The sequence below is a fragment of the Colius striatus genome, chromosome 1 (genome assembly GCF_028858725.1).
Source record: "Colius striatus isolate bColStr4 chromosome 1, bColStr4.1.hap1, whole genome shotgun sequence".
Lineage (NCBI taxonomy): Eukaryota > Metazoa > Chordata > Aves > Coliiformes > Coliidae > Colius > Colius striatus.
Window position 1 is genome coordinate 141,671,846 of NC_084759.1, and position 23,697 is coordinate 141,695,542.

At 37.3% G+C, this 23,697-nt stretch overlaps 1 protein-coding gene across 3 annotated transcripts in view; it reads right to left on the reverse strand.

Moving 5' to 3' along the window:
* The window catches only part of CACNA1C (calcium voltage-gated channel subunit alpha1 C), a 486,392-nt gene that overhangs the window by 387,313 nt on the left and 75,382 nt on the right, over positions 1-23,697 (reverse strand). For all 3 annotated transcript variants that reach the window (XM_062009912.1, XM_062009929.1, XM_062009919.1), the window contains exons 2-3: positions 22,416-22,739; positions 18,705-18,808 (exon numbers count right to left, since the gene is read on the reverse strand). In XM_062009912.1, the coding sequence (XP_061865896.1) occupies positions 18,705-18,808; positions 22,416-22,739 (428 nt within the window). The remainder of the gene's footprint in view (positions 1-18,704; positions 18,809-22,415; positions 22,740-23,697) is intronic.

The following is a 23,697-nucleotide window of genomic DNA, read 5'->3' on the forward strand; positions in this document are numbered from 1 at the left end:
ATTTAAATGTAAGAAAAAATTATTTTATTGTGAGGGTGAGGGAGCCCTGGCACAGGCTGCCCAAGGAGGGCATGGACCCTCCTTCCTTGGAGGTCTTCAAGACCCGTCTGGATGCATTCCTGTGCAACCTGATCTAGGTGGACCTGCTTTTGCAGGGGGAGTGGACTAGATCTCTAAAGGTCCCTTCCAATCCCTACCATTCCATGATTCTATGATTACAGGAACCTCTTGATCCTATATGATACATTATTATGTTTCTGTCTGGTTTTGAATCTGAGCTTCCCAAAAGTTCACTGATTCTTAAACTGGTTCCTGCCAATCCCCCTCTGCATCTGCTGATATAGAGGGAACAACCAATTTGAAGTCACGTAGATCCAACCACAGATTACGTAACACTGCAATTTTGCTTTGCCCATCTTTAGAAATGTCCAAATTTCACTAGATTAGCTTCCTCAGGAGATCGGTAACAACACTAGTGGACCATAAATGAACCCTTATGAACAAAAGATAACTTTAACAGCAAAATTTAACAGAACCATGTGGATAGAGAAAAGGATCTCAACTTGGAAATACATCAATGTCTGGATTCTAATGGTATACTAGTGACATATTAGTGTGCTAAAATAAAACACTTTCAGCTTCTTTTTGTTGGCTTTCAGAAGAATTTTGCTGAACAGTCTTCCTAGAGAATCTGAGAAATGCCAAAAACAAAGGCAAAATCAGCAGGATATTTTCCAACATAACAAGCCAGCATCTAGACCTTCAATTCAGACGACTGACCTAGATGCCACAGAGCTTATTCCAGGCTAGTTCCTGAGCCCTGAGAAATTCTCTTTCATTATTATTGTAAAGTGAATGTAGTTGCTTCAAAGTCCCTCCATACCCAGTTTTGAATGGGTTACACTTTGACCTTTACACAGTTGGTAAACTGGCTAAGCTGCCTTGCAATAAAGTCAAACAAATGCAGTACTTTATTCATATATAAAGTACAAAGACTAAAAGGGCAGCAGATACCTTGTTAAAAATTGGTAAATACCCTCATCTGATTAGAGCTGGCACTACTTAACATCATATGCAAGCAGTAAACATAGCCTGCTCCTGTAAGCTGTTTTCTAAGAAAGTTCACTGGTCAGGAACTTTATTGGTAAGACTGAGATAATTCTGCTCAGGCAAGGTTTCTCGGGTCTTAGAGAGATCCATTTTTCTGGTAACTGGGACACTTATATCTGGACTCAAACTTGCTAGGGAATTGATGAAAATAGGGACAGTATCTAGACCATGTTTCTAGGTCTGTTTTCCTTGGAGATAAACTTGGGTCCTGCCATATCCTTTACAGTCCTTGTATGTGACTATCCACTGAAAACTCCTTGAAATAAAGCTACTGAAGGACATCATGAGTGTCATAAAAAAAAAAAAGTGTCACAAATCTGGTGGTGAATTGTCACCTTATTTGTGACACTCATTGCCAAGACTAATACAGGATTCATGGTGTCACTTCACAGATTTCCAGTTTCTCTTTCTTAACTGCAATGTTAAAACAAAATTAGGTTTTAAAATATATACTTTGAATAGAAGCATGTATCACAAATTAACAAACCAATATTGTGGTATTATCTGCTTTTCTTATCCTCAATTTCTACCTGAGACTGCCATGTCAGCTTAATACCATTCTTCCAACTCTGTACTATCCTGAGATGAAGAAATTTTACTGAATGCTCTTTCTTGGTTACGGAACTCCCTAAACAAAAACTTCTTTATATAACAGGAAGACTTCCACCTTCAGTGCTTTGGACAAAGCATGAGAGCACAGGGAATTAAAATTAGGTTCTTGGGAAGAGTTCTCCCAGCTGAAGGGATGTGAAAGAAGAAAATTCCCCATTAATAGTTCTAACTAGTCATGTTCCGATTTAATTTCCTAAATTCATTCATATTTAAGTCCACAATATATATGAAGCCAAAGCTTGTTACCAGGAAAATTAACAATTTGAGGTTAAAGTGCATTTTTAGATGTCTGCCTGAGTTTGGTGGCTCCTACATTTCTGTTTCAGAATGAGCTTCTCATATGATAACTTCAAACCCTCCTCCTTCTTCAGATTGAATTACAATAACAAGCCAGAACTCTTCAGCTTTCCTGAAGATTATGTTCTATTAAAACAAATTCCCTAAGAGGCAAAGACCACTAACCTTAAAATACAGTTTCAGCATAACAAGCCTTAGATATTCATAACACATTATTTCCTTTTCTTTCCTTCTCCTCCATGTCAATAGAAGGTTGGCCACAAAACCATAAAACAAAGTCTTGGACTCTTCCTCGATTTTGAATATCAAAGTTCTAGTTTTTAGGCTTCCCCATCCACCCCCAAAAAAGGATTCATCTAACTCAGTAACGTTCCTACAAGAGTGATCATAATCAAAGCCCAAAGGAACACCAAATGCAGAATATTATGGTACCTCTCCCACAGCACTATCCCAGCCTTTAATTTTCAGCTCATGGGATATCCTCAGTCTGCTATAGTTTGCCTATTTATTAACCCTCAATGGATCCCTCTTGCAAATTCTTCTTCCATTCTCAACTCTAAGTTAATATAAACTTTCTGCATTCTTGTACAACAGTCATACTTCAGACTAATCCTCTTGATTGTTCATGAAGTAATGTCAGAGGGGAACAGTACAAAGAATGAGTCATTTCTCCCTCCTGACTCAACTTTTGTCCGGGAATGCTATATTGAGGCTATAGGGAATACGTGGAAACTACTGCTCCTTGCACAAGTCAGCCAGCTGCCAAGTACAAAAATTCATTTTAATAAGCTATCAAAACAAAAAGCTGTATTAAAATCTATAAAAGGCTTCCATGTGGTCATTTTCCATCTTTAAAGTGTATAGACTTCTCTATGATTCACTGAAGGCAAACTGAAAAATGTTTTGCTCACTGAAACAAAACATGACTGAGTAGCAAGAAAAATTCTACCAAAAACCTCAGTCTATCAGTAGTCTAGTCTAAAAGAATTTAATATAAAATAGCTTCTGCTATCACAGAATTCTGAGTATATCAGCATGAAAAAATGATTGAGGATGAGAAAGAATTGTCACAACCATCGTATCCAGTTTGTGTTTAGCATAGGCCAAACGATTTCAAATGAAGTTAGGTGTCTCATTTCCCCCTGTCCCCATAAAATGGTGAGGCAATGAGAAGACTTATTAAGTAAATAATATCCCTGTGAGAATACAGTGCTTCGCTTTCCTCCTTCCCTCCCTTCTCCCTGATCTAGCACTCAGTGATGGAAGCAAAAACAAGTATAAATCACTACATGCCATCAAGGCAAAATTGTCCCGGAGAGTCTGGCATCCTGCCCAGGACTTTACTCACTATATGACAAGTGGTGTTCTCTTCAGATAGGAGTTATCCTGCCTTATCAATAAATACCTCGAGTATGGTCATTTGATGGACATGATTGGAACAGATTCTGAAACATTTAGGGCTATACACAGTATTTCACTATTGTAAAGAAAATGGCAAATATCCTCAAGCAGGAATGATTTCTTTTTCTGCCATTAAATGTCTGAACCAATTGTTGTACAATCTCCTTGTTGTCCAGGCATAACATGAGGGCTTTTTTTCTCTGTATATTATTCCACGAGCCATTTTCTCCTCAGTGTTTGTTTTACCATCACCACCATTTTTCTCACTTATGTAAAATGAGGGAGAATATGCTCTCATCTGTGTCTTCGGAAGAAATATCTAGTTTTGTTCACAAGCTTTCAGTTCTTGCTTTTATGGTTGAGACCAGAGGATCTAAAATAACAGGTTTTAATACGGCAAGTAGATACAACAGACTCAAAGACCACAATCAGTCTCTTGCTCTCTATTCTGCTTAAAATGTATTTACTGATAGCAGAACAGAATAACTAAACCATCACTACAGCAATCACAATGTGAGGCTCCAGCAGGTAAGATGAAGATATGTACAGACATGACAGGAGTAGCCAAACAGCAGAAGAAACATGACATGTTGTTTGCAGGCTGTTCAAGAGAGATTCACTGGAATCAATCTGAGTGCTTCCAATTTTGCTAAAGCAGTGTAAGCTCAAGAGTATTTATCAGAGAGCTGGGAAACACTGAAGGTGTTTAAGCATTGCAAAAACAAAGGCATATGTCTGGGATTAAGAAATGTAGGCCAAACTTATCAAACTGTCTTTACATATTGGAGATGAACAGTTCTTCAGGGTGGTTTCCAGATCAGGTCCAAGGTCAAATACACACAAGCATCAGGGCAAAGCTTTTGGATGAGATGGCTAATAAAATTCCAGTATGCCCATGGAGAAAAATTGAACCAGAGAAGTGTTATTAACTTTCCATGTTGCGTTAAAGCAGAGCATTATCGAAAACTTTATCTACCTCCAATGTCCCTCCTTCAAAGATTATGTCAGGAGTTAAAAAAAAACAAACAGCCATAAGAATTATCATCTGGAAATAATTAAAACATAGAATAAATTACAGTCCTTATAATGGGGATAATTAAGACATGACTCAAGCATAATCTGTCCGAATTTACATGGAGCTGGGGGAAACACTGCCATTCTTGGTGTAAATTTGTACAGTTACAGGAGTGTATGGAAGAAAAAACAACCTCTCTGTTTTAAGTTTACATTATTTTTAAGCAGCTTTAATTTAGAATTAAGCTTATCCTTACAAATATGCTATATACATGTTCCCTTTTCTTGATAGAGGAATTACTGCATTAATTTACATGACCAGCAAAAAGTAAAACTAGATGCTTGAAATCACCACTTTACACTTTATAATATAACCTGATCTATGGATTTGAGTTTGTGCTCACCTCTGGATCCTGCTCTTGTCTGGTTCATTTGATCTCTTCCCTAGTCCCACAGGGTCAGACATACTTTCAAGAGGTCACAGGCCACTTTATTTTAAGCATTTCAACAAAAAAAGGAATCATTTTCACCTCCCTATGGATATTCATGCTTTCAAAAGGTCAAAGGCTCTGCTGAGCCCAGTTTGCCTTCTGAGCTGGAACAGTAAAGGCACATCAGTTTCTGTAGCCAGAGGCACACAGAGCAACATGGTTATCATTGCATTTAGCTGTATTTAGTACTCTGCCCATATATGCAGATACATCAATTAGAGCCAATTTTCAACATTCTCCTGTTGAAAGCCTAAAGCAGTCACCCATGGGAGAACGGCAAAAGGCCTACCTGCTCTGTCATGATTTCAAAAACAGAACAGCCTCCTTTCCTGCACAGACTGTCACCCAGACCTGCTACCCATCCCAGTGAGACAGGAGGGAAGGTGCAAGAAAGAGGAAAAGGCTCTCCTCCTACACACACAGCTGCTGCCTGTGTCTGCATGCAGAGACAAGGGAAAAGCCTCCAGACTAGTGCCTGTTACCCTGAATGTCTACATCAGTATGAGTGTGTATTTTAACTTGTTGAAGACAGGGAATGACAGGTAAAAGACCTACTCAACAATTACACATGCTCTTGGTGGTATGAGTTGCCATGAGCACCATCCAGAAACATCTATAACCCTGTCTCCCAAGATCTCAGAAGCAGATCCTAGCACAGATGGAACCATTGAAGTTCTGCTTCAATGTATTTGTTTAACAGAAGCTTGTAAGAAAAGCCAAGACATACTGAACGACCAGTGATTCAAAATTCCTTTTTTGGAAATTATTACTATTTTAAGGAAAAGAAAAACAGTGTAAGTCATAACAAGTTCTCATCCAATTAAACCTGTCTTTGTATTTTATTGAAGAACAACAGCAAGCACACAGGCTGGGTGGCATGTTAGTTCAGGTCTGGATCATAGATGGGAGGAATGAACCACAAAAAAAGCTGACTGTTTTAAACATGCTCCTTTAGATTCATACCAGAGCCCCAAGATAACACAGCAGAGAAGCACATGAGCAGCAGCTTGAATACAAGCTGTGATAGCTCTTCCTCTGAAAGTAGGATCAGTATCTCTGTGGTATCCTTTTTCACCACAGTATTGAAATGTGAAACCAAAGGTAAACATTTTCAAAAAGCTGTCAGCCAGGACTGAATTTGTTTCAAGAAATATTAATCATAAATATTTCAGGACACCTCTCAAATACAGTATTGCATTTTCCCTAGATTAGCTCCTGCTATTTAAACTTTTAAAACACTCTGCCACTCATCTAGCCCTATCCTCTGTAAGGTGACTACTATGTACATGCTCCAGACTTAACAGAATTAGACGTTCTGAGAGTTAGATAGTCAGCATATTCCCCCACATACCACTTTTCTTTCACTTGTTCTTAGTATAGAAAGATTATCTGAGACTCAAACACATTCTTATATTTCATGGACTCTGAAAGGCTAAAACACTCAGTTTTGATTCATTTACAAGGCCATGTAGTGATAGCACAGGAGGTAATGGCTTCAAAATAACAGAAAGTAGATTTAGGTTAGATATTAAGAAGTTCTTCCCTGTTAGGGTGGTGAAGCACTGGAACAGGATGCCTAGAGAATTTGTGGATGCCTCATCCCTGGAAGTGTTCAGGGCCATGCTGGATGGGGCTTTAAACAACATGGTCAAGAGAAAGGTGTCCCTGCCCATGCCAGGGGAGTTAGAATCCTTAAAATCCCTCTCAACTCAAACTATTCTATGGTTCAATGATCTGTTTCATCCTTTTTCACCTATGGACTGCTAAATGCTTGCATTCAACAGTCTGTTGATTCAAAAGGAAAACAAAATATTGGCAGTGCTGGTTTTATTGTAAGGACAAAATAAAGTTGGAGATAAAATACATTGGGAAGTCACTATTTATATCAAATTTGTAAAAAACAAACAAAAAAGGCTGAAACTAGAATGAAATTTTTAAGAGTGTAGTAAAGTGGGTCAAACATTTAACTTGATAAGTAAAAGGTAACACTGGAGTTTGAACTGCTATAAACAAAAACTTATTTACATCCGCATCACACCCCTGAGATGGATAAAAATTATACCATTTTCAAATGTGACATAGGACTGGAGCATCCTCCTTATGAGGAAAGGCTGCAGGAACTGGGGCTGTTTAGACAAGATAAGAGGAGACTGAGAGGCGATCTCATTAATATTCACAAATATCTAAATGGTGGCTGTCAGGAGGTTGGGGCATCACTTTTTTCAGTTGTATCTAGTGAAAGGGCAAGGGGTAATGGAAAGAAGCTGGAACACAAAAAGTTCCATTTAAATATAAAGAAAAACTGTTTTAGTGTGATGGTGAGAGAGCCCTGGCACAGGCTGCTCAGGGAGGGTGTGGACTCTCCTTCTCTGGAGGTCTTCAAAAGCTGCCTGGATGCATTCGTATGTGACCTGATCTAAGTGAAGCTGCTTCGGCAGAGGGGTTGGACTGGATGATCTCTAAAGGTCCCTTCCAATCCCTGCCATTCTATGATTCTATTAAAAAAGATCACAGCTATAAAAAAAGTCAGCGACTTGATTCACAGCTAAAACTTGGTTCAAGTTGAATAAGGGAAGCACAAATCGTGGTTAATGACTTATAAAAATTAGGATACAAGTTGCTTGGTTTAAAAGAGGTCAGTTTCTTGGTAGAAATTAGTGTAACATCAGGTGTATAGCACAGCTGCACAAGCAGTTTGCATATTTAAATGGAGACACTAACCTTTACCTCCTGCTCTCCCTACTTTGACCTACAGCACTGGATTTCATAGAAAACTCCAGATGAAAATATAGTACTACTGTTACAGTACTTGTGAAAGATTATTCAGTATTTGAAAAAGCAAGTTAGCTTCTTGCTCAGGAGGCACCTGAGGCATTTTTAATAGGAGTCTGGAAATGTTCTATTTCCTCCCCTTAGTTACAAGTACAGTAGCTTTAAAGAGCGGAGGCAGCATATTTCCTTGTTCTACAGAAAAATAATCTTTAACTGTTAAATACCCCAACATCCATCACTACAGGGTACAATTTTTTTGTTATGATTTATTCTTAACAGCTAAAGGAGGTGAATAGGAGCAAAGGAGATGAATAGGAGCTTTTCATTCTCTTCATTGTTATTTCTATCTTGAAGTCTTTCATCTCAGCCAACTACTCCAAAAGGGCATTGATGTGTCTTTTGTTCAGATTCGGACATTATCTTGGTGACCATAATGAGGAGAGACTTTCTGTTTGTTTGTTTTTAAATACAAGTTTAGACTGTGAAACAATTACGCAACTAGATCTTCAAAAATCTTTTGTGACCACATGTTTGTCTGTATAATCTCATTTAAACAGGGATTCTTCTTTTAAAGTGACTCAAACAATAAGGCCACATAAGGATAACAGCACTGTAATTGTTTTTCAATGGATAAAAGTAATAATAATGATAAAATAACATGCAAGTTACACTTTGGGGTGAGGCTTTATATTTGAGGGTATGTAATTGAACTAAAATATTTTAAAATATCCACATAAGAAGCATTCGCTATGCTTCAGATCAATGAGTAATAGTAAGAGATTAAGCACATTTATTGCTAACTAGAAAAGCATTTCAACATTCCCGATGAAGATAATCATATGCAAAAGATGATTACTTCAGTTTCTAATATAAGCTACCTAAATATAAATTTTACAAGCAACAGATAATAGCAAACCAGCAGTATAGGAAGAATTCCCAAACCCCAAACTCTCCATCAGTGCAAGTTTATCCAGATAGTCTGAAAAACAGTTGCATGCTTGCCAACACAGATAGTTGGGGAACCACATACATGTCACTTCTGGAAAGCTTATACTGTGGAACCTGGGCATCTCGCTCCTGACATTGCCAAGTTTAGTGGATGGGGCCAAAGGTGTTGACAGCACTGTTTGACAGTAAAGGAACTGAACCATCAGCAACCACAGGAGGGTAACAATTTTCAAAGGCCAGGTATGTTTCTTTGGCCAGGTGTTCTGCATCAAAGCCTGAGGTCTCCGTGGATAAACTCACTGTGAGCATCATGACATCAATTTACATAATGCATATTTAGAACTTTAGTGGTATGCATCATTGAAGTGTCTCAACTGAACAAAATATGCATTCCACAGATCATCACAGGTTATAAAGGTTATAGCAAAATTAAAAAAAAACCACTGAAGTGCAAATGCAGTCCAGCTCCCTTGCCTAGCCTTAGGTAAAATAGAACTTGCTAAGGCAAGGAGATCTTAAGGGGATCATCTTCTGTGCCAGCTACCCAGCATCTGCCAGAAACACAACATACTGAAGAGATGTTAATGAATATTTCCCGCTGCTTACTGGAAGTCTTCCCTTAACTGGTGAACTTCCAACATTGAATTCTTAATAGAGAAATATCACTGATATTATAGTTTCTTTGTGGTTGCAAAGTTGCTTTGTGATGCACAAAGGAAAGATTTTGTTCCATGAGTTTCTAGACAAACTCATTTATAAATTGTACAGCATTTCTCAAAAGTGAAATTAAGGATGGTCTTAGCTTGCTTTGAAGTACAGGCTGTCTGTCATTCAGCCAGGAGGACTCAAGAGCTGCAATGACATTTGGATCCTCATGTTTTAGGAGTTGGAAAACACTGGGAAAAACAGGACTTGCCCTCAAGAGGAAAAAAAATCTTTCAGTCAAAAAAAACCTGCCAGTCAAAAACTTTGGTGAACATGCAAAACATTCTAACAGATCTCTAACCTCATCCACCAAGGGAAATGACTGAAATGCAAGGACATGGTATATAATACAAATTGTACATAAAAGAGTCTAAAGATCATATGTAAAACCATCTATTGAAATTCTAGATAGCAATGCATTCATAGAATTCTAGTTAACTCATGGACAGACATCTAACATTCCATAGATTTAGAGAGAGATAAAGACACTTGCACCAAAAACACAATAGAAAAACTAACTGCCATTTTAGAAATTTCTGCTGCTCTTAGAAGATTGTGTTACTTTTGCTGAGACAGGACTTAGACTCCAGTGAAAACAATAGTACTTAAAATCTCATCTTTGGTCTGCTTCAACATTTTTCCTATCTTTCCTGAAGAGGAGAAAAAAAAATTAAAAATATATCCTTCATTGAACTCGAGGTTGACAAACAAGAGTAATTACCACCTTCAAAAAAAGAAAACCCCTAAAACACATTTGATAAGCCAAAGATTTAGAAAGCTTACACATAAAGGAAGAGAAACTGGTAATCAGAGCTGTCTAAAAAAATGAGATAAATGGCTTAATGTTTGGACTAAACCAATAAACTTGCTGTCAATCACAACCAAAATATATAGTTAAAATTTCAAAATCATCTACATAGAAACATACAACCTGCAAATTTCAAGTTAGTATTTCCATGAACCTGGACTAGTCTCTAAGTTGTGAAAAAAAGATTGTTACACACTCACAGTCCTACTGTAAGCAAGTAGAAGCATCCATTTCTTCTACCCATCTTGTAGGTGTTTGTACGAAAGTCCTTCCTCTGCAGCTTTTCTAAACCCAATTCTGAATTTTGCCTGAGAGATAAGTATTTCACTTCCAAATACTACCCAAAACCTACTTTTTCCCCTTGGTGTGTATCTCTTCATCCTCTTTATTACATTACATGCTGCATAATGTAAATGAACTTGATATCATTACAGGGTTATATATTTTTCATTATTTAATTCTGAAAGCTTATTATGACACTTTAATATCTCACTGATTCAGTGAGGCACCATGTTACATTTTATTATGGAAGATATTAATGGAGGTGAATCCCTAGCACTACTTCTGTTAAAGTTACACAACGTTTTGATTTATTGAGATACTGGTTTTAGCTGTCCTTTTTATTTTACCAGCTAATACTGCAGCTTTCAAGGCTGCTTTCTGTCTCACTCTGTATATTTATGCACTATCTCAGAAAAAAGAAGTTGAACAACATCTATTGATTTATCCCAATTTAAAAAGAAAAAAAAAATTCAACAACAATTTTATTTAGTAATCATATTCTTTGCAGCATCTCATATAAACTGCCAAATTAATGGCCTTTGTGTCAGGCCTGCATCTTCTGCCTTGTCTACCCACTTAAGTTTGGCCAGATTGGCTTTTGAAAGTCTCCATCTGCACAGGCTTCACAGAGCCTTGCTAAGACTTAATAAGCAAACTATCATTGCAACTATTATGCAGACATCTTACAGCTTCTGCAGACCAGAACTTGTGTGACATCCAGAGAGCTGAGCAAGGGCTACAAAGGCTTTCAAGGACTCATGTAATAACTGTTCTCAACTGGTCAGAATCAAGCTGGAATAAAGCAACTAAACTTTGTATCAGTATTTCTGTCTTAGTATTTCTACCACTGGCATACAGACATAATTTGGAAATGCACTATTAATTTAAAAAACAAAAGGGCTAAGGCCAAACCAGAAACAGGCTCAGACTGGGACACCAATGTGTTGAGAAGAAAATAAGAAAGAAGATGGAAGGAGCACTAGAATTGCTTGGTTACAGAGATCAGGCTTAGGAGCAGAAAGGAATTTAAGAATTTAAAAGTCAGAGAGCTGAAGCTGTGAGGACAGCACTGAGATCAAATGAGAAAACAGCTGAGTAACATATGAAACCACTATGGATAAGAGACTACAGTTAGGAAGAAAGGTAAGCAGCAGGGACAGGTCTGATGGAAGCAGGGCTGGAAGGAGAAAAATTATTTGGCAATACAAAGATAATTAATTTTAAAAGCAGCAAAAATGGGGACACACAGACATGAGAGACCTCAGAGCAAATTGAGAGATGGTAAACAACGACAACGACAGACTGAGGACACTGGGACCAGTGGTATAAAGACAAGCAGATGGCTGGGATTTGATTGAGACTCAATACTAGGCCCTGTGCAGGACAAAAAAACCCTAATGAAATTATAGAAAGATAAGAAACCTGAAATATGGACTCTTAGTAAAGAACAACAACAGAAATGGCAGATCTAAGAGTTATAGTTCAGACAAGTATAACTGAGATGGAAGGAGGTTCAAGAGAAGGCACTCTTTGAAGACATATCCAGAAAATACAACTTATCCAAGGATACAAAAAAGCCTTTCAAGTATATTGCTTTCCAGAGTCTGGAAAATAATCTGGCATTCTTATATTGTGGGTAAACATTTTTTAATCCCTCTGCCAGAGATTTTCCCAATCCTATCTTCACCTGATCCACACAGAGAACCACCTCTTACCACTGCTAATAACAGAGACGGCTCAAATGGCAGAGGCCTGCCAAGGGAATCAAACAGCTTTCACCCTGCTTGTAACACATCTATGTGTTAATCTCTGCTTTACAATTTTCATCTTCACAAAGCCTAGGGAATGACAGCACTATGTTAAAAGGAAGATACAAAGGCTTCAAATTTGGGCATCAAAAGTTAAGAGTCCCCCTCAAATTAATTCAACACACAAGAGCTAATTGTGACCACGTACTCCTATGTGCTTCTCTGCCAAAATTAAGTTCTGCCTCCATCAGTACAAATAAATGACATCTCCTTTCTACTTTTTATCCTTTGTGTTCACTTAGTGGTCACTGGTTTTAATTCACTGATACAGATTTTATTCTTTTTTTTAGTCTTTTCTACAGCATTCCTTGTAACGATGTGCATGATGTAAGGCATTAATTACCAGTTGTGACTTAAGCCCAGCTGACAAACAAATCACTAAGTTGTACACCCCTTCTCGGCAGGATGGGGAGGAGAATCAGCAGGAAAAGGTAAAGCTTTGTGGGTTGAGATATAGATAATTTAATAAAATAATACAAGAAGAAAACAAAGAGCTCTAATGAGCAATGCCTGGTGTAACTGCTCACTGTCTGCAGCCCTAAGCAAAGTCCCAGCAGCTGCCCTTAGGGAGGCCAGCATGGTATCAAATAGCCTGGCCAGGTCTCCTTGTGGCATCTGGGGAAAGTTAACCCCATCCTCACCAAACCCAAGACATTAGCCACCCCTTATTCTATACCATTTACGTCATGCCCAGATCATACATGTTCTAATTATTAATATTTTTTCTGTCATTGAGATAAATATATACATATATATATATACACACACACACACAGAGATATCATTCCCTTAGTCCATGGGCAATAATCCTTCTAATGTGTCCACTGGGTTAATTTAGACCATGACTTCAGGGCTCCATCTGTCACAGCAGTCTTTCAGGCTTCCTGCTAGATGATACCAACCTGCTGCTTCAGCTTCTTTATTCTCAGAGCTGGGTGTGTCCTTTCTGAAGTTCATCCCTTTCTGAAGAGCACACAGTGCAAAGGACTACCAGAAAACAGAACTGCAGATTCACAGTAACATGAAGATAGAAGGAACTTGTTGAATTAGACCCACAAATCTACAGGCTTTTAAGTCTATCCCCACCAAACCTTACCTTAACCATGAAAGCCGTGACCAACTTCACAGGCAGAAATATTGAGACAACAATTTACCCAAGTTTGCCAACAGTAGAACCAGAAGATAGGTTTGGATGTCTTCTTCTCAAATCCAGTGCTTATTCTAGCACCTTGTGCTTCACTAGTACTAGAGATGATAAATATCAGCTTCTCTACCAAGGGCAGGGCTTCTGAGGACTCAAGGAAATGTTGAGCCTAAATTCCAACTACTCAACTTTCTTAGCATCACAAAAGCCAGTGATTCACAACCTTTCTGGAGGAAGTCCTCAAGGATTTTTTGAAACAATCTCCTTTCTTCTTCTCCTCCTGATTCCGATCTCTTTCCAGCCTCCTCAGCTCCTTTCTTCCAATTTCTCTCTTATTCCTCACTTTTCAAATTCTTTAACTTTCCCCAGATGAAGCAGTGCTGGCATGAGGCCCAGACTAATAAACCTATCAGAGCTTATTAGCTTGGTACTCACTCTATCCCACCCTGTACCTCACACCCCTAATGTTAGCATGTCTCATTACCATATTTACTTAATAGCTGGGAACTGTCACACTGGATGACAGCAATGACACAAGAGAACCAAAAGCTTTTGTGAAGTATTTTTCCTTATCGTTATCCAGAAATGCAATCCTTTCTTTTCCTGATCCTCTCACCCCTTCTTTGCTCTCTAACACTTTCTGACTCTGCAAAAAATCAGTATGCTGACTTCAGAATACTCTGATATGAAAAATACTGTTTTGTTATGCCAGTAAGTAGAAATGTAATATAGCACCACATCTACACCTATCATGCCAATCTGAAACAAATGCAAAAAAAAAAAAAATTAAAACCACTTTCTTCCTTTTTGAGCAGGATTTACCTGCTCTACTGGACATTAACATAATCACCAGTTAATAAAGCAGCCATACCTTCCTGAAAAGCAAGTGCCTTTCCACAGGCAGGCATTCCCACAAACACCAGCTGGTATAAGGACTGACAAACATGCAGAAATCCCATCTTTCCTTTCACAAGGTCCTATTTTAGGTTTAACAAATTAGTCTGAAGGTGACATCCGATTATAAACCCACATATAAACAAAAGAGATCTTTTTTTAAATTTAACTGGTGTGCAACAGGGTTTCTGTCCTGTAAAAAAGACAAGGGAGTGAAAGTGGAGTATCACAACACCACAAGAAATCTTCTCCTCCTATTTATCCAAGGCATAAACAACTGAGTCGCATTCCACAGACTCATTGTAAACCTTTGTCTTAACCTCATTATGTTATCACTATGCTCTGACATTGCCCAGGCTTCTGCCATTTGCAATTGCCAGTAAAGTGACAGAAGCATTTTCCTCTCAGCTTCCTATCTTCAGCAGTCTATAGTTTTATTCCTAAATGTATGTTATCTCTGTTGTAGTGCATAATTGCAGGGATAACAAGCAGAAAGCTTCCATATCAGTTACAGTCAGGCTGACTTTCAGTCCCCTCAAACTAACTCCAGTTTTCTTGACTGTTCATTGCGGAGAGTCATACATGAGCTTTTTTACTTGTAAATTTAAGCAAAGTCTCAGCAGAGTTCATTAACAACAAAAAAAAAAATTGCACCCAATACAATTCCCTCTACTTGTGCAAGTTCAATAGTTTCCCAGTGAACACGCTACAGAAGTAAACCATAAAAACTGCTGAGGTTCATTTCAAGCAACTGTTATTACTACATTATATTGTTCTGGTATTTCTCTTAAAGCCAGTGACAAAGATACCAGTGTAAGAATAGGAAATCTGAGTTATAGCATAAACATGTATTTTAAAAAATTGAAGTGCTTCACAGTCCAAGTTACCATCCTTAGACTTGATAAAAATGGCTTGAGGATTTATACGAATTACAGGAAACCAGAGTGGAGAGAATCGGTCAGAACACTGGTGTGGTATTTGGCCTAAACTTGTAATATATAACAGCTAATCACAGTTCCTTTCTAACACAAAAAGAAAGGAATATTTTTTTTTTGTTCTCTTCTGTATTTAATACCAGTGCTCATACTTATTTCTGTGTAATCGTATGAAACGAGCCTTGCACCTAAAGACAAGGTTTATTAAAACAGAAATATGACTACAGGTTACTGGTTTTGTACATGCAAATGAGGCGTATGTCTCTTCAAAACTTCTGTGGAAGGCATACAGCAATAAGTATGTCCTATCTGACCACTGGCTGATCACACCTGTGAAATTCATGCAGAGGAATTATTCATCCAAACATTATTTAGCTATCACTTTTCTACTTTTACAGAAAAAAAGGAAAGAAGCCACTTACACAATTCAGAATTCCTTTCACATCTCTCATAACCCTCTACTTGTTAGCTTGTTGAAAACAACTGATTGAATTTTTACCTCAGCCTCCAAAGAAAACATTGTTTGAAAAGTTATGATGAAGCCTTAAGAGAAGGAATACTCAGACCCTAAGGGAAAAATAGCAGCTTATTTGAAAACTGTTGTGTCATTTTCAGACCCTGTACAAACAGTTACTATCCATCATATATTTTCTTCAGATAGTTTCTTAATGTCTCAGGAAGATAAGTGTGGCTCAGGAAACTAGGGATGTGGGAATTTGTCACCCTAAAAAACAAATAAACTAAATTGCAAAATGGAAATGAATCAAGAAGTCTTACACAAATGAAAGTTTCTTCTAGGTAACTAGGAAGATACTGTATACATTTGGTCAGACTCACATTTCTGCACAGTACACATATCTGTGCACACTATTAACCTACATATATAAGTTGCAGACATACACTCCTGTTTCATATTATAGTCTTTGTAGCTCTAGACTTCATGGTTACAGAATAAATCTGACTGCAGAACACATGCTCGCAGGTAGAAAAAAATAAGTACTTTTTAAAAAATAAAGTGAGTACATGAGGTTTTACAGGAACGTATTAACCCCAGCTTCTTTCTAGTTTCTTCCATGTACAGTTTGACTCTTTGACAGTAAGGTCTCAATCTCACAGAGCTCCTACCATCTGGAATATCTTTCCACTAACTCTCAATTTTATTTATTCTTTGATCTCATTCTAAAACATAACTAATATATTTTTTCACTTTTACCCATTTTTTTCTCCACTTCTCTTTCCTATTGCTCACAGATCACAACATATAACTCTTCACAATTCTGTGAAAAGTTTCAGAATGCGGCATGACATATACTCAAGAAGCCTTTTTTCCCCAACAGCATTATATATATGCTAAGATACACATATATCACCCTGAGAAAACAGTGGGGAAAAAAATAAAGCAAAAGACAACAAAACTCACAAAACCCAACAACCACAACCACAGACACATAGGATCAAAGACTACTGAGCACTCTGAGATCAAGGGTTTGATCTATAAGGTAGAACACAGTCTTAATTCCATTCGTGCAAGCCTCTCATGGGATAAGAATGTAAAATGAGATATTTTCATAATTACTTTTTTCATTAAAACCCAAAGAACCCAAAATAAAAAGTGCAGTCAAGCAGACTCCCCATTTTACCATCTTCTCCTCTTATTTCAGTAAAACAGCTATTTAGATAATTAACAATGCCTCCTCATCCTCAAAGCTATAACATTTCCAAATTGTCCTGACATGATAATTCTTGCTTGGTTGAGATTTTTTAAATCCTACTCAAATACTATGAGTTTTCTGATAGATTGACCAAATTATGCAAAAGATGCCTTGGAAAACAAATGCAGAATGGCAATACAGCTCACAAGGTGCATATATATTTGAATAGTAGAACAGTTCCAATATACCTCATTCAATTATGAACATACTCCCAAACTAGTGTTAACTAACAGTCTCATTACCAAAATAAGGCAAATATGTGCACCTAATTAATCTCAAGACATACTAAGAGTCCTCTAACCTTAACTTTGTTTCATTTCCCTCTTTCAACTTTGCAAGTCAGAATGTGCAATAAACAACACAGTCTTTTTACAGCAAATCAACTGAATCTGCTTCTTTTAAAATATATTAATTTTTGAAAGGTGCCATATTGAAGTGTTTTAAATATACACAACACAATTCATCATTACTAAACACCAAGTCAAGCTAACAAAAAGTAGCAAGTAAGAAAGAAGATCAACTCATAGTCTGTAGAGAACAGATTAAAGTTAACAATCGCTTATGTTGTGTTCCTATTTTTAAACTTCTTTAAGGAGTTACAGCAGAAAAGATATAACAATCTTTCTGTTCATTTTTTTTGTTCATTTTGGGGGGATTTGGGGTGTTTGGAAGGTGAGTGTTTTTGAGGGTTTGTTTTGGTTGTTTGGGGTTTTGGTTTTTTTTTTTTTTTTTTACATACAAGTACTGTTCTAGAAGTTTGTAATTTGTTTTTGATATTTAATCAAATGACTGATTTCCAAGAACAGCATGGATCATTTCAATGACAATGTTTGTCAGCTCTCCCAAATATTTCTACTTTGGAAATAAGGCTTTTTTTCCTCCCCTGTTGCTCTAAAGTTTCTTATGTCTCAGTAAATTTTAATCAGAAAATAGCATCCCAACTTAAACTCTGAGAGCAAATTTTCATCCTGATGAAATTAGACAAGTAGGATATTTCTTAACATATTTGAGAGGAAGAAAAATGTTTTCTGCTAACTCAGTGAATTGCATTCCAAAGCTGTTTTGTGTTGTGCTCTTACTTAAAATAATAATTTGCTATATCTTTACACTAAGTCAAAAGTAAACACTCTTGTTTTTTTACACAAACGTCTCTATCCCAAAAGTACCAACATTATCATCAGTGATGACAGAGGAAAAGTTATATTCCTCCTAACAAGAGGGAAGAGGAGAAAAAACCAAAAACATAGATCAAAACCAACCAACCAAAAAAAACCCAAATCACAAAAAAAATGAAAGAACCCCAAACCCACAAACTGTTCAACAAAGAATGTGAGTGAAATGTAAGCATCAAGATACTTCCTAGAAATCGGTCATCAAGCTGTGCTCTCATGTATCACCTGAGAAGACACTATCAATTTCACAATTGCATGTTGTAAGACAAAAAACACCATATAATCCATGATTAAAAGAGTTCTTCCACAAATACTTGTAGTTTAAAACTTACCAAGCACTTTTGCAGCATGCAGAAATTTGTTGACATAAACATCGCCTATAGCAGTTTTCCACACAAATTTTGGAACATTCTTTTCTAAAGCCAGCTCAATTGAAACATACATTAACATGAACAGAGGAGACATAACACTCAAACAATTTTTACTTGATTGTATTCTCACCAAAGAGGTGGATATATGTTTACAAGCTTCAACAGCCTGTCTGGCCACTTTTTAAGAGGACTTTCTAAAGAGTAAGAATAATATCATCAAGGACTTACCAGATTGGAATTGGTGGCATTGGAATCATCTTCTGGAAAGGGGATATAGATAGCTAAGGCCACACAATTGGCAAAAATAGTCAGTAAAATAATTATTTCAAATGGTCTGAGGAATGAAGTTAAGGAAATTGCTCCAAAATGTGTGCACACACAAAAAAAGGAAAAAAAAAAAAAAAGATTTATAAGAATTCTGTTTAAAGAAAACATTCCAAGCCCCTTATATTCTGAGAAGAAACATATGCCTTTTTAAGTGCTTTTAGGAGCTCCTAGCCAAGAATCTTCCTAATATGTCAAAAGCAGTGTAGGCCAGTCGCGTGCCAGAGTAAACACAGATTTCTTAAAAGTTTTTTTTCTTCTTTTATTTATTTAGATTGCATTTTCCCTATTTTGCTTCGAGTGTGGCTGTACTATTTTTAATAGCAGAAGTCTCTTCTAGAAGGACTGTCATCTTTCGTTTTACAATTAGTTTCACTGAGTCTTTTCTATTTCCATTTACAAACCCTGAAATCATGTTAACAAAAGTTTTAGGGTATTTTTGTTGTTAGGGTTAATACTCCCCCTTCTTTCTTGGTCTCTCATATCTCAAAATTAAGTGCACAAGAAACATACATTAAGATGCAAGATGTCCCTACCATTCTATGATTCTATGATAAAGTTTAAGGCAAAAAAAGAAATCTTTGTCCAAAATGTGCTAATATTGCACATTGCCATATATTCTTGTTTTGCTTAAACATTATTTGAGGGAGCACATCTTTCTATTTACACTTCATTTAGCATCATAGCGAAAACAAAAGTGCCTACGCACTATGTTTTGGACACCAGGAAACTGAGTTCCTTATCCCGGAGAAACTAGCACCAATTTATGAGCATTTCTCCCTAACACCAGCTTTGTTAGAAGAAAAAAAAAAAGAAAATACATTTAGGAGGTTCAACAAACAAACTTTGCTTGACCTTGATGCCCCACAGACTGTCCATTGGAATCAAAGGGCATTTTTCTACTGACCAATTTGATGGCACTGTACCCGTTTTATTCCAGTGAACTTCTTAACCTTAATTGCTGTGAAGTGTCTCCAAACTTAGACTAGAGAGAAAATGTATAGTCTGTCTACATTTACTTCCCTGCAAGAATATCCTGGAGGTTAGCTCTGGCATAACTCACAAGTATTCCAGAGGGGAATGAAGAGCAGGATAGGACAGGGAGAATGCCAAGTATAACCTGCACCGTAGAGTGCATTTGAGCATGAATTTATCTACCATGGGACTGGCTTTGCAGCATTGCCAAATGTCAACACAACATACATTATTTTGCTCAGCAGACTCCTGTTCTCAGCAGGTTTTAGCAGGAAAGAACTGGAGATCAAGATACGCAGCAAGCAGAACTGCAAAATATACACAAACCCCAGGCACTTCATTACTGTGTATGCTCAGATAGATTCTACATTTCACGTATAGAAGTTGATGGGGTTCCAAACTCACCAGACTACCATGCCTAAGCCTACAAATAGTAGGAAATATATAATACGGAGGAAGAAGAGCAAATCAAGATAGGTAGATTACATCTGTAACGAGTGGGACTTCTCAGCTACCTCAGGGTGTATATATAGTGTTGGCTGAATAAAGACTTGAATTTCCATAGGCTTTCTTAATCCCTTTTTTTTTTCCTAGACGGTTTGAGAGGATTATTATCTACTGACCCATCACTGTTTCTGCAAGTTTTCTTTTACTTCTCTTCTTGTACTATAAAAAAAAATCCAAAAATCAAAAGATCTACAAAATACACTGCACATAGCAGAAAATTAAAGACACAGCTAAATCTTTGTCAAATAAGGTAATTACTTTATTTCACTTTTTCTTACATGCAGTTGCACCTTCAGACTCTTAGCACTATAATGTTTGGGTAAAAAACAAACCACCACAGAAGTACTATTTGCTATTTGTTTAATATCTGCTATGCTTAGACTTCAGTGGTTCAGCAAATTAAGCTAAATTTTTCTAAAAAGCTTTTAGTCATTAGGAAAAGTCAGAGTACAGAATAAACTTAAAATCTTAATCACAACTCTTTGATATTTTTACTTGTTATTGAAGTGTTTCATGTTTATAAATTCATTTCTAACTACACGTCCAATGAGAGGTTCTGATGGAAAAAAACACTTCCCTCAACTCACCTAAAACCAAACAAAACCAAAAAATGGAAGCATCAGCATATTTGGATTGCTTTAATCACATTGTTTGGTCCTCTCTTGATCTCAGCAGTGCTACATCCTGTTTTACAATACATCATTCCCATCATTCATTGCTGATCTTATTCATTTATCAAATGTCACTCTATGCTCTCTTTGGACATGGGTGGTTACTGGGTTGCTGGCAAGTAAACCAATGTTCAGCTTCTTCCTGTTAGTAATCATCCATCACCTTACGCTTAAAGTATCAGAGTTTTGCCAGAAGGGATAAAAAGTAGCAAACTTAATCAGAAGGAATAAAAAACAGCATCTGAAGAAGACAGGAGTAGGCAGGCAGGTAGCTTTAGGACATCTAAGAATTGAGGGGAGCATTTTTAACAAGTTCTTCATCTGAAAAATATGTCCATGTCAGTAAGACCTAATGTAGTCATATTCTGTTTTCATCTTTCTAACACCCCAGCAGATCCTCAAAGGAATAATATTATCACATTGCCTTAAAAGTTATCATTCATTTTTTATCATATTAACTACTGGCATGTTCTAAACTGACTTTCCTTGACATGCTTATCTATTCATAAAAATGTGCTTTTTCTTACATATATACCGAAGAACATCCTTAGTTTGTGATTTACTGACAATTACTGTTGATAGTTAATCCGGTTTTCTTTATGGCAAGGCAGGGGAGGTATCCTTTATTTCTATTTGTTTCACTCCAAATTCTCAAATTCTAGATTGTGCTTATCACACTTGGATGTCTAAGAAGGCTTTGCTCCTTCCATATGGTGAAATCAATGGCCAAACTCTCACTGACTTTCCAGGGAAGCCGCCCTGACCCTTACATTCTGCAGGTCTGAGTGGTTATCATCTATCATCTGTGACACAGTCTGTCTCTTGTTCAGACTGCACTCTCTTGTTCAGTATCCCTTACCACACACTGGGGAGTCTTATTAGTTTAAGAGGAATTCTAACATAATTAGCAGACCTTAGCCCTGTCTCAGGGTCTAATTGCGCAGCTTGCCAGGATAGAGCTGCCCCTAGAGTAGGGATATGCTATGTGGTGGTTTTATCTCCTCCTGTTGCCCCATTCTTTCCACCATATAGTACAAAGTATGATGCCAGGTGTTTAAGAAAACAAGTTGTTTTTATTGTAGCACCTCCAAAAAAAAAAAGAAAGGAAAGCCAGCAGCTGCCATGAATCCCACAGTCAGCTCAACTATTCTAGCCTCAAGTATCTTGCATATCTCCCATCAATTTCAGCCTGAACCATGTGTTTTTAAAAGAAGATCATTCAATTCCTATCATTTCAACTTCTAGTGTTTTCTTGCACAATGATACAGTTAATGCTTCAGACCTTAACTTAATTTTTTCCCCCAGCGTAAATGATTTCTGTTAAGACATCAAAAACTATACATGTACTTTACATTCCCAGTGGTGCCCTTCAACTTAATGTATTGATTTCTTCACATTTATGTGTAGCACCTGATGCCCACAAACAATTTGCTGATTTCCAAACGAGAACATCAAAAAGGATATTTCCATTCGACGATGCTGATGCATGCCCTCCGGATGGGATTTTTCAGTGTTAAACATAGCAGCGCCCGGGGAGGACGTGTAGCTGTGGTGGTACCCTGTTTTTTCTGTTTCCCATACTGCTGCCGTTTTCTCTGCGTGGAGCTAGCTGTGGATATTGTTGCGTTGCCAGCACTACCCATCAGTTTGGCTTGCCTGGCAGCATCGATCGCAGCTTGCCAGGATAGAGCTGCCCCTGGAGTAGGGATATGCTCTGGGGCAAGCCCTGCAGCTGCATTGGCATTCATGTTGGCATGAGCTGGACGGGGACTCCCATAGTTGGAACCTGTGAAAGAAAAAATGAAAAAGAAAACACCAGAAATTTGTGAAGACATTTTCTAAACAGCAGAAAAGAAAAAATAGTGTTTTTTTTAAAACTCAAGTATCAGTAAAATCAAGAGCTAAGGCTAAGTGTAGGGCATCCACTTACTACCAACATGTTTCTCCAATTCAAACTTTTCATTTTAAAGTAATACTACTATGCAATCATTCCACTTGAAATAGTCTCCCAATAAGACCCAATGGACACTGAGCTGTTAGAAGTGCCTCCAATTGATATAAAGACCAGGCATTCACAGAAAAGAAACTAGCCCTCTTTTTCCTTTTTACCCACACATTTGGCAAGTTGGATTGTTTGAAAGCTCAAAAGGTGAGGCTAGTTCTCATTACTTTATCACACAGACATGCAGCATTATGCTATTCAGTACACGGCAAAGCACTCAAATGAGATTCTCGAATCCTATCATAAAAATCCTTATGATTTCAAAAAGTACCTCAAGATTAAGTGACGTTTTAAGAGTGAGCTTAATTCTACCTGCTAACAGTACATATGTATAAGCCTAAGAACACCCTGACTGGAGGTATATTGAAGCAGAAACTGAAACACAGAGGCAGGTATATATTTTGTGCTCCATAGGATGCTGTGCAGATATAGTTTAGGCCAATCAACATGTACTTCGAAAGTGGAACCCATTCCTTATCCCGATAATCTGATTTTTAGATAGATAAACTATTGAAATCAATGGATTAACACTTACTTGAAAAGCATGTATTAACAAGAATGCAAAGGACTAGCAGTACCAAGCTTTGTGCCTCTTCCAGACAAAACTTGGAGTATATGCTTTTTCTCCATCATAAGAATAAAATATACACATCAGATGACATGTGGTTGATACAGAAGGTCTTAGCAGTACAAAAAATGAAAGTCATCCTCTCAAGCTAGTGCAATTGTTCCATTCTCAGTA